The sequence below is a fragment of the Prinia subflava genome, chromosome 1 (assembly GCF_021018805.1).
Source record: "Prinia subflava isolate CZ2003 ecotype Zambia chromosome 1, Cam_Psub_1.2, whole genome shotgun sequence".
NCBI lineage: Eukaryota > Metazoa > Chordata > Aves > Passeriformes > Cisticolidae > Prinia > Prinia subflava.
This window is the reverse complement of record NC_086247.1, coordinates 13,722,041-13,737,683: the sequence shown is the minus strand read 5'-3', so window position 1 is coordinate 13,737,683 and position 15,643 is coordinate 13,722,041. Positions and strand designations below refer to the sequence as shown.

General features: G+C 40.7%; 1 protein-coding gene across 6 annotated transcripts in view; it reads right to left on the bottom strand.

Annotated features, from left to right (window-relative positions):
• The window catches only part of SAMD12 (sterile alpha motif domain containing 12), a 195,670-nt gene that overhangs the window by 161,638 nt on the left and 18,389 nt on the right, over positions 1 to 15,643 (bottom strand). For all 6 annotated transcript variants that reach the window (XM_063421880.1, XM_063421793.1, XM_063421970.1 and 3 more), the window contains exon 2: positions 12,050 to 12,225. In XM_063421880.1, the coding sequence (XP_063277950.1) occupies positions 12,050 to 12,225 (176 nt within the window). The remainder of the gene's footprint in view (positions 1 to 12,049; positions 12,226 to 15,643) is intronic.

Genomic DNA, 15,643 nt, shown 5'->3' with positions numbered 1-15,643 from the left:
GTTTTCTTCACAGCAAAAGGGAGAAGGCGCAGTACATACAATAGACACACACAACTAATTGAATTTCATCTGAATTTGGCAGTTTAATCAACATATTGAACACACTAATCAAGCATTTTATTTGGCACTGTTCTTTATTTTTCTTCCCTTAAAAATACTCTTTAAAAATTAAGACCTTCCAATACTAAATTATTTCAACAGAGATTAAGGGAACATGAAACAGCAGCTAGGATAAACAAAGCTGATAATTATTCAGGCAAAAAACTTTTCCAAAATAATCTGCTACCAGTCACTATGGACCATTAGCTACAGAAGCCTCAAAGTAGCCTTTCCTACAGAAAAAAAAAATACAAAACATGTTGACAATTAAATAAGCACAGACCTTAACAAGCACTTCAGATTCTTCTTCTACAGTCAAAAATAAAAGCTTCAGGAAAGTTTAGTACACTGAATAACAATCTCAGTTTTCCTCATCAACTTCATGTATGACCACCTAGTGCTGAAACAATTAAGCTATTTGCTCTTCAGGACAAACCTAAAAAACCTGCAGAAGTTCCAATTTATTATAAGAGAAGTAAGTTTGAGACAGTCATATTTGAAAGAGAACATACTATTGTGATAGCCTTTACCTCCAGAATTTTTTTTCTGTTTACTCAGTAAGAACATTGATTATTTAAAAATACATCTTCAAACCTATCACAAACTTTATTTAGATAGAAGACTGTATTTTCAGCACAGGTGTGCTGAAGTTCAGTCACATCTACCCTTTAATGATGAAAAGACATTCACAACATCTTTCACAATCTAAAGCACACTGCTAAGATTGAAAGCAATCAGCCTTGAATGAAAGATGGATTAATAGCAGTTCTAAAACCATTAGGTACAGACTCTATTGTCATGTTTTTGTCTAAAGCAAGGGAAGAAAAAGGCAAGAAAAGTAGAGGGTGTCTAGGTCAGCAAAGTCATCGGTAGTTGATGAATGCACTTACAGACATTAGCGGAAAAAGGAAAATTGGCAGAACATAATATCCACTTATGAGATTTTCTTTGTTAAGGATAGAAAAAGGGCTTCAAGATATGCAGTAACTCTACCTTGTTCAGTGCTGAAGATTTTCTATTTTTAGATATGCATGTTAAAGAAACATTTAACCCCAGAAGTACAGCTTGATGCATCATCACAATATTAATTCCTAGACATTGGTAGAATTAGAAATATTTATTCTACCAAGTAAATCTTCTGGACACAGCCCCCACCAGTAATAACTATGATCTCAGGGTAAGGAACTAGGAGGTAAGGGAGATGGAAGAATTGATGCTCCAGACCATTTAGTGACTGCTAGCAGTTGTGTGAGCAGAAACGCCACATTTCCATTAGCAAAAATGGCCAATATAACAGCTTCATGTAACCCAAAGAGTTACCCCTCTCCCCAGCAGCCAGGGCTGCACACTCTCACTGCTTCTACTATTGCAGCTCTTGAGGTTGCAAGAAGGGTCACATCTTTGAGCTGCTGAGGGACATGAGATGGGCACTGCTGCCTCTTGAAACCCATGCTGAGCTTCTCCCACTGCACACTGGTAGTCAGACTGGTGGGAAGCCCTCAGCACATTCTGCTGGTTATTCATTCTACATCAGGCATAGGTGGTGGGGTTTAGTAGCACCACAGGGATTAGGATCAGCATCTTCTGTTTCAGGCAAAAATTCAATCTTTGCAAAGCAAGATTGAATATTACATTAGTCTTAACTGTTGTACCTAACCCTGACTCAAGAGAATTCTTTGCTCATCCACAGGGGTGTAGATGAGAAAAGACACTCCTCATCTAGGGAGGGAAAAGATACTCCTCATCTAGGCTTTAGGGGTGACAGAATCAGCCTGGCAGGTAAAGTGGGGACTGAACTGGCAGGCAAGAGACAGCTATGTGTCAGTCTGTAGGGTCTGACAGGGATGGCAGAATGAAGACAGCAGCAGGAATATTCACACAATAGGAAAGCATCACAAGTTTGCACAGAGACAGTTCAAAAGCTAAAGTAAGTAGAAAACCTTAAACATAATCTCTTTTCTCCTCTTCAACTGTTGATTTGTTGATAGAATTGGATACACATGCCCTAATCTCTAAAAGGGAATTTACTTGTGATGTTTCATGCCACTATCACCAATAGTATTTGTCTTTTCCAAGTGCTCAGGAATACATTCAGTACAGGTAGCTCAGTGAGCAGGTGCAGGTTGAGCTCTGGCTGGCAGGACCCTGAGGCAAGAGGCTGAGAACTGGAATCTCCCCTTTGCATAGCAAAGTGCCCAGGGACCTGTGGCACCAGCCAGGTGACTCAGAGACAGCAGGAGCCAGTGACTCAGCAGGAAAAGCCCAGACTTTCCAGAGCTCACACCATGAGGATACAAAAGCCCAGGATTTCCTTTGTTAGGGCTCCTTCCTAAGAGACAGCAGCTCGAGTTGTTATTTTGTTATTGCACCATGATGAAATTTTTTTAAGTATCTGGATGTCTGAGACTCTGCTATGGAAAAGCCAAGGTCGAGGCAGTAAGAAACCTCATCTGACCATCTCAGTGTGGGGGGTGTGACTGTGAAGGGGCCTAGGTCCCAGCTCAGGTCCTGCTGGTGTGACTCCCAGAGGTGCTCTTGGATAGTCAGATAGGAAAGTTTCCACACCACAAGAGCCAAAGGCCTCAGCTGCACATTAGCACCTCCCAAATTCAAAGAAACATGCTATTGTACTGCTTCCTCACTCTGTCTGCCCCCTCACTGCACACTTGCTGTGCTCTTTCAGTTTAAGAGTCTGACATACTTGGACATCATTCTCATTTCTGAACTAGCTCTGCAAACTCCAAGAGCAGCTAATGACAATATAAAAGCATACTATCAACATTACTAGAAGCACAGAAGTACCAGAAGTAAGACACAGGCACTTAAAGCCCTTCCCAGGCTGAAAGACTATATCAAAGTTTCACTTAATGGCATTACATCCAAGGAAACCTGATGCTACTTACAAATGAGTTGGTCAAAAAGACTAAAAAGGAAAAGGGAAGAATTGTGTCTCTTTAAACACAATGTTTGCCTTATCTTCTGTTTGCCCCATGGATGACACATAGCATCATAGAAAATGCCTGCTTTAACACTTGAGAGTTGTTTCCCTGCTCCCTGCAGTGGTACATCAGCAACACAATAATCTGCAGTTGACTGCAGAATTTAGATAAAACCAAAACACTTCTGACTGAAGTCCACATTCAGAAGCAGCTAAAAAGAACTGGTATTTGCAAAGTATGACATGAGAAAATACTGAAAATCCTCCCTGACATCAGAGGTTATTATTGTTGGCATTTCTGCAGTGTCTAGAGGCCCCTTAGAGGTAAACAGTCTCTTCAGAGTTACTTCAGTCTCCATCCTGCAAATACTTCCAATCAAAACCAGAGGCATGACAAAGCACCAGTGGCAAGCCTCTGCCACTACACACTGTGGAAAACAGCTTGAGATTCTGTCCCATGGAGAAGAATGGAACAGCAGCAAACATGCTGCTGCATTTGTTACTCTCAGACTCTCAGCCTCACCTGAACCATCAATTAAGCATATACATGCAAGAGACAAAATTTTGTTAGCAAATTTATTCCATATCTCAGATTTCTACTGAAATAATAGTTTTACTTGGTCCTAGTTAACAACTTTCTTCTATATTTGAGTAAACTGAGCCAGACAGCAAAAGCTTCACTTATAGAGAGGAGAAACAGGCTTCCAAAAGTCAAAGACCGATTCAACAAAGAGGGTAAAAATGAAACACACACTCCAATAATTTGCATTTAATCCAAAAGGTAAGACTATTTTTTTCAGATTACACAATATTTGTTCGACAGAATGTAACTTTGAACATAACCATATATATGTGAGTAGCCTATGCTAATTGTTCCAAGTATGATTTTTTGAGGCAAATGCGGCTTCTGAGACAGTCTTCTAACACAAGGTTTCACCTCCATCAGACATGGATAACCATTTCAATATCAAATGCAAAGGCTGGTTAGCCTAAGGTAGAGGGAAGAACTGAGTTTGAGATCCAAACACCTAAACTCAGAACAATAAAAATGTCAAAACAATCCCCAAAATGTAGATAGCTTCAGGTGAGTAGCGCTCACTACTGACTGAGCCTGATCCCTCTCTGTGCTCCTCTGAGCACGCTGACTAGATTCCACCAAATGTCAGAGTTTACATACCTACCTTACACACAGACATGTAATTTAAGTTGCTCTCATCAGCAAACTGAACTCTACCCATGGAAACTCAGGGAAAGACAGACCTCACTCTGCCCCAGGCCACCCTTTTCCAGACACTTCTAATGAAATTCCTTCCCTTCTTAGTGCTGATAACCCAAGAAACTCCTTCTACACATTATCAAAGCTACTACAGTCCCACACTCTTTTCATGACTGTGACACTCCTCACTCCCAGTTCTCCACAATTAGGTTATTTTTCAAAATGGAAAGGACAAAAATTCCCACTTGTAGAAAAAGGTGGAGGTGATTTTGCCCCTCTGCTCCTCTCTGGTGAGGCCCCACCTGCAGTGCTGCATCTGGCTCTGGGGTCCCCAGCACAGAAGGACATTGGACCTGTTGGAGTGAGTCTAGAGGAGGTCACCAAGATGATTAGCAGGGTGAAGCACTTGCCTTGGAAAGGCTGGGAGAATTGGGATTTTTCAGCCTGAAGGCTCTGGGTGACCTAACTGGAGCCTTCCAGTACCTGAAAGGAGCCTACAGGGAAGATGGAAGACACTTTTTAAGACATCTGACAGGACAAGAGAGAATGGCTTCAAAGTGAAAGACAATAGGTTTAGATTAGATACTGGAAAACATTCTTTACCGTAAGGGTAGTGAGGCACTGGAACAGGTTGCTCAGAGAAGTTGTAGATGCCCCATCCCCAGAAGTGTTCAAGGCCAGGCTATATGGAGCTCTGAGCAATGTGGTTAGTGAAAGGTGTCCCTGCCTGTGGCAGGGTTGCTGGTACATAATCTTTATGGCCGCTTCCAAAACAAACTGTTCTACGATTCTGTTGTGACTACAGCAAACACGTGAGGCAGATTAATAAAATAACTTATTTCATTATATTATATTTATGAGTTATAACTCAGGTGAAATTCACCATTCACAGACCTGTGGTATCAGCAGTACAGCATTTTCCATTTTAAAGGCTAAACTGGTTCCCTAGTACATTTTGTAATCCCTCTAATCATAATACCATTATTTTCTTGATCAGGGAATTGTACATTTTTCCACCCCCAACAAGGCAGCTGTGTCATTAAAATACTGCTTTATTTTTGAAGCCCTTAAAGTAGCTTCAGAGTGGAAGCAAAGGGCTTGGATGGCTTTGTGAAACAGCTTCACAATAAGGCAAGCAACAAAACTGGCACTGTAAGTACATTACGCATCCACATGCTGTATGGAATTGCTTTTTCCTCTAAAAGCCACTCCATCTTTTTATCTACACTTCTTTTCCACTGAAGTGAAGTTGTTTTAAAAAAAGGTTATCAGTGTCTACATGTGCCTATAGTATTAGACATCCCACTTATTTCTAGAGTACTACCACAGCTTTTTACTGTTTATGTTTGCTAATATGTATGGCAATTTCTGCTCCTTTTCACACTGGTGTAATGGGAAAGAACACAAATTTCACATTGATAGTTTTCACAGGACAACAGGAGCCAGATCAGACTACACTTCCCTCCTTATGCTCTCTCAGCTGCCTCTTTGTAACCATCTGCTCAATGCAGCCCTACACAAGGATTGTCTCTGCAGCAGAAGCCACCTCACTGCTGTGCACTTGTGCAGCCCCGAGCACACCTCAGGGTCACAGACTCCACCGCTTCCCAGGGGCCAACACCTTGGTGTCCTCCACATGCAAGCATTTGTGTGCATGCAACTACTGAAAATGTTTTCATCCTTGATTTTTTTCTGAAAGTCACAGTCTAACTGCTGAAAAATCCAGTTGCATAAAGCCCAACAAATTTCTCTTCCTAATATCACCTGATGGACTGAAATCATAAATACAGCATGCTTGTACAGGTGAACTTCACAAAGGCCTCTTGTTTGGAAGGTCAGTCAATAGTGTCTTTGTGAATAAATTTCACCTGTTCTACTTACACCACCTAAAGAGCTAAGAATTAGTCTGAGTTCATTATTTTGATTTCCTGTAGGGGAGAAAACCAACATGAAAATAATCCCACTTTGAGATGAGGGGTAAAGGAGAAGAACACAAATGGTCCTTTCCACCTGCCCTTCCTTTCCCTCACTGTCCTGGACAGAGCACAACACACTAACTTGTGAAGATCTCCCACTTCCAAATGGATGCTGTCAGGGGAGATGACATTTTTCAGAATCCCCAGGCATGCAGTCATTGTGAACAGAATGAACAGGAGAAGCCACATCTTTTATGGTGAATGGAGAAAGCTTGCTGTGAAAATGTGGGCCTTCATATTAAACTATTTATAGCAAGAATGGATGCCATTTTGCAATGGCAAAAATCATGCTACAACAAGAATATATTTTGATTTTGCAACAGATATTTGTTCACCGGGGGTAAGCTGGCTTACAGGACCCCAACAGAGATATTTCTTGTTTTTCTTGGTTGTGAGAGTGTGGATTCTGAACTAAGCAGCTGTATTTTGCACTACAGGTAGGCTTACTTCAGCACTTCATTCACTCCCATGAAATCCTACAATGATAAACAAAACATCACTCTCAGTGGCTTGAAATGCACAAAGTCACCCAGCACTGCTGCTTCACAGCTCACTATAGAAGGTTTGTTTACTGCATGGTTCTGAAACTTCAGGCTTCAGCCAGAGGTCACAATTTTGAGTGACAGGCTGAGAGAGGAAGGGATACATACACATCAAACATTACAGACCAATTTACATGGATATTTATGACTGTGCAACACATGAAAAAGTACATTGACTATAAAGATAGAAGCAGGCACACTAATTATTGTGTACTACTAATAATGACGGAATGAGGCTCTACAAAGGCACACTGTCCTGAAGTGAAATTCTTTCAGCTATGTGATAGTAACATTTACCAAATATTTTTAAACCAACATTCAGACACTGAGAATTTGTGCCCATTTTTGTTAGTTATAAAGAAGACCCAATACAGTAAGTGCTGTTTTGTCACTATCACAGTCAGAATTGGGAGAGGGGGAAAAAAATTCACCTTCACACTGTATCTATTGACTTTCATTGTGGTGATCTGATGTGGACATTGCTAATTTGTTATCTGCTTCCCCAGAAAAGTAAGCTAAGAAAAGCAAACTATCTATCAGTAAAATAACATTTCCTCATCTAGGGTCAGCACCTCACCCAAAACCAGAGAGAGAGATCTGCAATTCAAACACCCTGACACAGAATTTTAAAGCAGAATCTGGAGAAACTGAACAGCCCAGCTGGGGTTTTTCTCAACCTTCACTTCAACACAAAAATGTTTCTTAACTTTAATCAGTCCAACCTGGGTTCCTTCTCCCATATCCCGTGGCCACCAGAAGTCTCACAAAAGCAAGACAATAGGAAGACAACACAAAATGGTAAAACCCCATTGCCCCAGTTCACAGGGCATTGGTGTTTCTCAACTGCAAAAAAAGGTTAAAAAAAAAGTGGGGGTAAGGGGGGATATAGAATGGTTTGAGTTGGAAGGGACCATAATCATCATCTAGTTCCAACCCCTGCCATGGGATCAGGTTGTTTAGAGTCTCACCCAGACTGGTCTAATGCTGTCCTTCTCATGCAGCCCATCTGATAAGCTTGACCAGAAGGGATAAACAGAATCAGTGGCAGAAGCCACTGATTAAAAAAATGGAAAATTCTTCTTGAAAATTACTTTTCCTAGTCTCTTGTTAGAGAATACTTCCAGGACATTTTTTTATTTAAATAACTGAAAAAAAATGTTTCTAGAAATTCTATAACACATTTATTACTCAAAAGCCTTCCTCTTCCATGCTTGGACATTTCACCACACGCTTGACACCCCTCACCCCTCCCAAATATTTTCTGATCAGAGCAGACCCCTCTGGGAAGCCAGAGGAGTTGTTTCCATCCCAGTCAGTCCTGAACTGAGCTCAGTAAGCTGAGATGAATTCTTATCCTCTTGGTACTGAGTTCAGTCAGCCCTTCACTGCTGTTCAATATAATTTTGAAAAAACGGGTTTTTTAAGAAAGCAAAAGCAACCAAAAGAACTAATGAGCTAGACTGCAACAAAACATAGTCTGCAAGTGTCTATATAGCACTTACCAGCAGAAGACAAGATAAAAGCTTCTTACTTCTTTTACCAGTTTCTTTTCATAGTTTTTGTGAACATTTTAAGGGACTGTTAATTTCTCTCGAGTCAGATAAAAAACCCCACAATTGCTAGCACAACATAAAAAGCCTAACAGCAGTAGTTGCCATTAAAAAGCCTTTATTATTTGCTATTGCTGCTACTACATAATGAGACAAAATGTGTCACTAGATATGCACACCTTACTTAGGAAAGAAAACTCCTTGAATAAATAACCTCCTAATGAGCGACAGCCCAGATTTGGGTCTCATGCTCACCATCAACAAGGCTTTGTGAGTGCATCATGTGGGAGGACTTGATAAAAGTCAATACTGCTGTAAGAGATCATTTTCTGAATCTCCTTAGAAAAGCTGCCTTCTGTTAAAGCCTATGCTCAGAGAAGTACAGGATTCCAAAAGTACAGCAAAACTTTTGGAAGCTTGTTTGTAACAGAACTCTACTCTGTGACTATGGTATTAAAACCAAACAGATCAGACATAAGAGCCAGAAGTAGCATTTCAATGAAAAAATATAATAATTCCAGAAAACACACATAACAGTGGTTAAATACAGGTGGTGTTAAAGAAATAATTTATATATTTTAAATGTATATTAAAAAAATCCTTGCTTTCTCCAGTGACTTTTACTGCTGCGTGAAAGTGACTGCTCAACTGCCTGAATTGTTTCTATAAACCAGGAATGCTGAAAAATCAGTTACTGACCAAGAAAATATGTACATCGATATACATTAAAAAATGAAGCATTTTTACACTGCATATATTTTCCTTAATTTGTATTCTATCCTGTACATTATCAGAGCCTGACTAGATTATGGACATCAGTTTAGCTATGAATAATCTTGCTGGTTCAGACTTGCTCATATTTGTAACAAGGTGGTTCCTTAGGGAACCAGCTGAGGGAGACTAAGATCATTGTTCCATTTTCCATTTAATTCTACCTCAGTCAGCCTATAAATACTAGATTCCATATTCATCAGGAACTTAAAAATGAGTGATCCTTCACTGGAGCTACACTTTCTGTTGTCTGCATCCCAAATACAGAAACAAACTCTTGTACTCCCATATTTACATTACAGTAGCTGCATAAAAAGGAACTTCAAGTCTGTCTGTAACCCATGAGTTACTACTGTTCTTTAATCCCACAGCTGAGGACAGAAAAGAAAGGACACACTTCATTAGAAAGGAGATTTTGTTTTCTTTGGACAGCAAAACCAGATGTTTAAAGTGCTGGAAGTGGTCTCGATGACAAATTAGAAAGCTGAAAGCAGGAACAAGGAGGCATCTTAAATTATATTCAATATATTGCACTGCTTTGTGCAACACAGGTCTCAGTACTGTGAATGTGAGGTATATGTTAATATTATCTGAATATGTAGGACTGCAAAGAAATCCTTTTAAAAATAACTCTGAAATGGAAATATAAAACAAATGGCTCTGCTCACAATGTTTTATTTACACAACTTTCCTGAATTCTTGCTCATCTTTCCACTGTACATATATGATTGCATGGATGAAGTTTCCTAATGGCAGCTTAATTCAACTCTTAAAGCTGCACAAGCTAAAGTCCGATTCCATATTCACACTTAGAGGACAAAGCAAAACAATATTGAAATTTAAGGCAGAGCATGCCAGAAAAGACAGGCTGCCTCAGGCTATAACATATGAATCCAGATGAAAAACATCACTAAATTAATACACACATAAAAGACAAAGTTACTAACAAGGCAACAATAAATTTAGAAAAATAGTCCATTCCATTTGATTGATGCTATTATGCTAAGATTATTCCATTAAGCAAAAATTCTGTTTGTTAGTTTGTTTTTAAATCTGAAACATGCCCAGTTTTCTAAATAATGCTACTGCAATCAGATGTGGGAATCCAATAGTTGATTTCAGTACTTTGACAGCACCACACTCCCCCTCTTCCCCTACTATCTCCAGCAAGGACAGCCTGTTTTATATTCATAAGTCCAGCAATCACAGCTCAGACAGTGAAAACAGGCTCACTTACATTAAATCACTGATGCATTTCACGAGGATTTTTCATTAGGCCTTTTGCAAGCAAAGACAAGTTTGATATGACTGTATTCTATGTCAACTACACACAAGCCCATTCTCAACTGGGAGCCCTGCTGCACCATTTAGCTTCTTCACTCCCGAGCTTGTAAGATTTCTGAGTTTAACACATCTCAGCTTCAGTGCGGGGCAGATTTTCATCACTGATGTTAAAACATGAGCAGGGTTAGCTTGCCTTTGTGAAAAGCTGGGCAAATGCCTTGTTAGCTGAGCTTTGTCTCAAAAGCCATTCAGCATCTGCTGGTCTCGTTACCAAATGGGTATTCCAAAGCAGTAACCACAAACCTGTTCTCCAAGGGCCCATGACAAATCAGCAAGGTGCTCGATAATTGGCCACCAAACAGATTGCAAGTAGCAGGGTTTTTTAATTGCTGCAAGCCTGTAATGTAGGATCTAGTTTGATGCATTGTCAGAATGAAATGAGCTAAACTGTATTGATTTTAACTAGATATTTGAGATAAAAATTAGAATGGAGAATTCATACCAAGCCTTTATTATCAAGGCAACTGCTCAAAACATTTAATATTATTTTATTCTAAAAGTGAAATATATCACAACCATATGTGTATTATTTTTTAGGTTTATTGTACTGTTATCAGTAGGAAATACTCCTATTTGTACAGTCATTGAAATAATTTCTATTGCCTTTTTGAACCTGTGAAAAAAAAGACACTCATTTTATTTGCTCTAATAACTCTCAAAGTGTCAGATTCAGTACAAACTCAATTTTCCACTCTGCAGAAATTACCCCCAAATTCCTGGGTTTAGGCCTTTAAGAATCAAAAAGACTGATAAAGCTTTTAAAGAATGTTTCCCAATTATTTTATAACATTCCCTTATCTTTCCTTTGACCCTGAGACCAGCTTCCTTGGTTAGAGCCTGGCACTAGTAATGTCAAGCTTGTGGGTTCAATCCTCATACAGGCCACTCATTTAGGAGTTGGATTTGATGCTCCTTGTGGGGTCCCTTCCAACTCAGAATATTCTGTGATTCTAGATAAAAATGTATCTAATATGACAAATTACTGTCCTGTACCAAGGTATCTGGAGTACACACATTCACTTGCAGTTGGTAGTCATGTCTGCTGCACTCATATAAGACGTAGAAGCTTCTGAGTAAGAACAGACACATTTGTTTTAAGGAACTTATCTCTGAACTATGTTTGCTCACTGTCACATCAGACAGAGAAGAACTGGCCTGGTATTTTACCTAAAATGAGTTAACAGATTATTAAAATCAGTCACCCATATAAAAATCCACATATTCATACATTCATAGAACTCTTTTTCTCTACCTGCCCAAGAAAAAATAAATAAGCCAAAAAAAAAACCTCAAGAAAAATGTATCTCTGCCCATTCTGCTTGGTACCCAAGTCATTTGGAAAAAGAGTCTCCATGGTGCCTGAAAAGGAGAGACCCCATTACTTTAATTATCTTCATTTAGAGACAAATAGAATAGTGCAAGATCCACGAAGTTTGCATGCTACAGCTCCACAGCAGTACCTTGCTTCTGTAACACCCACTTCCTCAGACTGTTTTTTTACCCATTTATGTCTTTAACAGGATAATAAATGTTTTTTAAGCAGAAGCCAGGGCTTCAAGAAGCCTGGATTCCTAAAGACTGACCAAAATAAATAAGAAGGCAATCCTACCTACCTTAGATATTTCTGGTTCCACTTGTCTCTTGGGTGTGTCTTTTGACTCAGGCCCTTTTGGAGTACCAGCGTTCTTAACCGCGGGCGAATCAATTCCTTCACCTTCAAGCTGCAGATTAATTCCTTCTGTGGGGACTGGGTGATCAATACCATTTGGATTCAGATTGCAATGGATAGCTGGGGAAAAAAATATGAGAAACACTGCTTTAGGAAAGAATAACCCAACGGTTTAAACATTTAGCAAGTACTGAGAAGTGCCATGTGGTAACCAGAGCTGTGTCAAACCAAAGTAAATGAACCATCTCTACCTTGATGTGGATTCAAGGTCAAATATTTGAGAAAGAAAATGAGAGGAATGCAGCACTGTACAAATTTATTTAGTACAGGCTACCGTGTGGAACTGTGCTCTGGTGAATTCACTGGAGCATCCAAGACCCTCAACTTAGAGCTTTTATTAAATGTTCATCATCCAATCATACCTTCTTTTCCTTTTTAGGCGAATAAGTTGAAGGTTTTCTATTACATTTTCAATTCCTACAGCATTCTAGGTCTTAAAGAATGTGGGATAAGTAAGCTGAGCACAAAAAAATCAGCAAGTCAGTCTCTGCACAGAGTAATGACTTATCCAGCTGATTATCTTCCTTCAGTCCTTTGCACCACTGCAAGTTACCACCTACACCATCCTAACAAGCAAGAGAGATGTACTCCCTGGGAGTATATACTGAGGTAGGCACTAATGACAGCAGAATAAGGAAAGCATCCAGAGAAAAAAATAAAACAAATGCAAACCATACAACAGAAATACCCATTTAGAACTATGGCAGTAGCTTGTTTTCTGCCCAAATTTTCACAGTTTCAGCATTCACACAGATAGTAGTGCTTTTAAAAAGGTGTGGATCCTGAGGCAACTTCCCCTTTATGTGACTGACTTTTGCATTTATGTTCCTGCGTAGCTGGGCTACTTTTAGCACTACTTGTAATTAATGGTCCCAACTTCTCCTGTGTACAAAAGAACTTTGCTCAGATACTGTGGTGCAATGTTTAATAGATCTGAATAGAAACCCAAACTACAATGTACAGCCAAAATAAAAGCTGCCCTTTAACTCTTGCTTAGCTTAGAAGCAAAAGGTGGGAAGCTGGGGAAGGAATCAGAACTACCAGTTTCTACCAGCTACAGATCAGCCCTTGAAAGCCTCTCATGGGAAACTGGCTCAAGCTGCCAGTGAGTGCAAAGGGTTCTTTAACTATAGCACCTTTTCAAAATCTATTCAGCTTAAATCCTAGAGTCTTAATTGAAAACTTGGAGCCAAAGTTACAGCAATTCCTTGGTACAGAATTAAATCAGAGGCCAAAATGTTGATGATTTTCCCTTGAGATCTTTAAAAACATCCAAATATTTCTAAAAGATAAGTGATATCTGCAACCACTGCAATACCTACATCTGGAAGCCAGGGACAGGAACACCTCCTGTGGGAACTTAAAAAGGAATTTGATTCTGTGGTTTATGTTGACATCAGTGCGCTCCAAGACATCAAAAAAATTCTTTCTCCTAGATTATATCCACTACTATTATCTAGCTCCTCTAGATCATATTTACCTACCCAAAAGAAACAACTACTAACAATTTCTTTGCCTATCCTCCAGATCACAGATAGATGTGCTCCACCAAGAATGACTATTTTCCCAGCACAATGAGAATGAAAACTGTTCTGTTAGTAGCCTAATTAATTCCCCCCTGTACAAAAAATGTAAGTGTATCTCAACCAACCTGTAAAAGTACTCCTAGCACACCCTGCTCCAGGCAAGGACTGATCAGCAGTGAAAAGACATTTGGTATTAAATGCGATGCATAAAAATCCCTCCGTCTTCTGCAAAGATCTTGCCTAGCTGCATAGGAGGACTCCTAGAGACACCTTTGAAACCCTAACACACTACAGCAACGTTCAGAAACAGGCAGTTTTTAGCTGTCAGCCCAGTTCCAATGCTCACCAAGGGGAAATTACATAGCACAGTGGGACTTAAAACTGCCTGGAAGAACTGCCAGCATCAAGCTTCCTGTGAATTGCAACTCCTCCCTTCCCAGCACCCCCAAACAACAGGGACTAGGGAGAACGGTGGCATGGGATGAACAAGGAGACCCTTCTACGTTATGGCACTAATTTACCATGCATCAGAGGGAGCAAATAAGCCAGGTTTCAGTAACATGGCAGCATGATGACTAACCTTATCTCCTTCTATGTATGACCACGTGACACACTTGTAGATGAGGGAAAGGCTGTGGATGTTGTCTACCTGGAGTTTAGTAAAGCCTTTGATACTGTCTCCCACAGGCTTCTCCTGGAGAGATGGCTTTTCATGGCCTGGATTGGTGTACTATTCACTGGGTAAAAACCTGGCTGAGTGGCCAGCCCCAGAGAGTGGTGCTGAATGGAGTCATATCCAGCTGGTGACTGGACACAAATGGTGTTCCCCAGGGCCAGTTCTATTGAATAGCTATGAACAGACTGGATGAGGGGATCAAGGGTACCCTCAGAAAGTTTTCAGATGACACCAAGTTGGTTGGGAGTGTTGATCTGCTGGAAGGTAGGAGGGCTCTACAGAGGGATCTGGACAGTCTGGAGTGATGGTCCAAGGCCAGTGGTATGAGGTTCAAGAAGACCAAGTGCTGAGTCCTGCACTTGGGTCACAACAACCCCATGCAGTCCTACAGGCTGGGGGAACAGTGGCTGGAAAGGTGCCCTTGGAACAGGACCTGGAGGTGCTCGTAGACAGTGACTAAACTGAGCCAGTGTGTGCCCAGGTGGCCAAGAAGGCCAGTGGCATCCTGGCCTGGATCAGCAATAGAGTGGCCAACAGGACCAGGGCAGGGATTGTCCCCCTGTACTCAGCACTGCTCTAGTGCTGTGCCCGTACCTCGAGTGCTGTGTCCACTTCTGGGCCCCTCAGTACAAGAAGGACATTGAGATTCTGGAGCATGTCCAGAGAAGGGCAGCGGAGCTGGGGAAGGGTCTGGAGCACAGCTCAGGTGAGGAACAGCTGAGGGAGCTGGGGCGTTTAGCCTGGAGAAAAGGAGGGTTAAGGGAGACCTTACCCTCTCTACAGCTCCCTGAAAGGAGGCTGTAGCCAGGTGAGCGTCACTCTCTTCCCCCAGGGAACGAGTGACAGGGACAGAGGAAAAGGCCCCAAGTTGTGCTAGGGGAAGTTTAGATTGGATATTAGGAAAAATTTCTTCATCGAAAGGGTTGTCAGGCATTGGAATAAGCTGCCCAGGGAAGTGGGGGAGTTGCCATCCCTGAAACTATTTTAAAAAACTTGTAGACATGGCACTTCAGGATATGGTTTAGTGGTGGTCTTGTCAGTGCTGGGTTAAGGGTACTTGATTTTAAAGCTCTTTTCCCACTTCAATGGTTTTATAAATCTATAAGCACCTGGATGGCTTAAAAATGAAATAAGTCACTTGGCAACATGCTGCTTAACTCTTAGCCCATCACACATTCAAGAGTAATGAATGCTAGTGCTTTTTCAGCAATGCCTTTTACTGGGCTCCTTCAGGACACAAAAGAGAAAAAATGGAAGAGGGTGCTCGCAATTACAT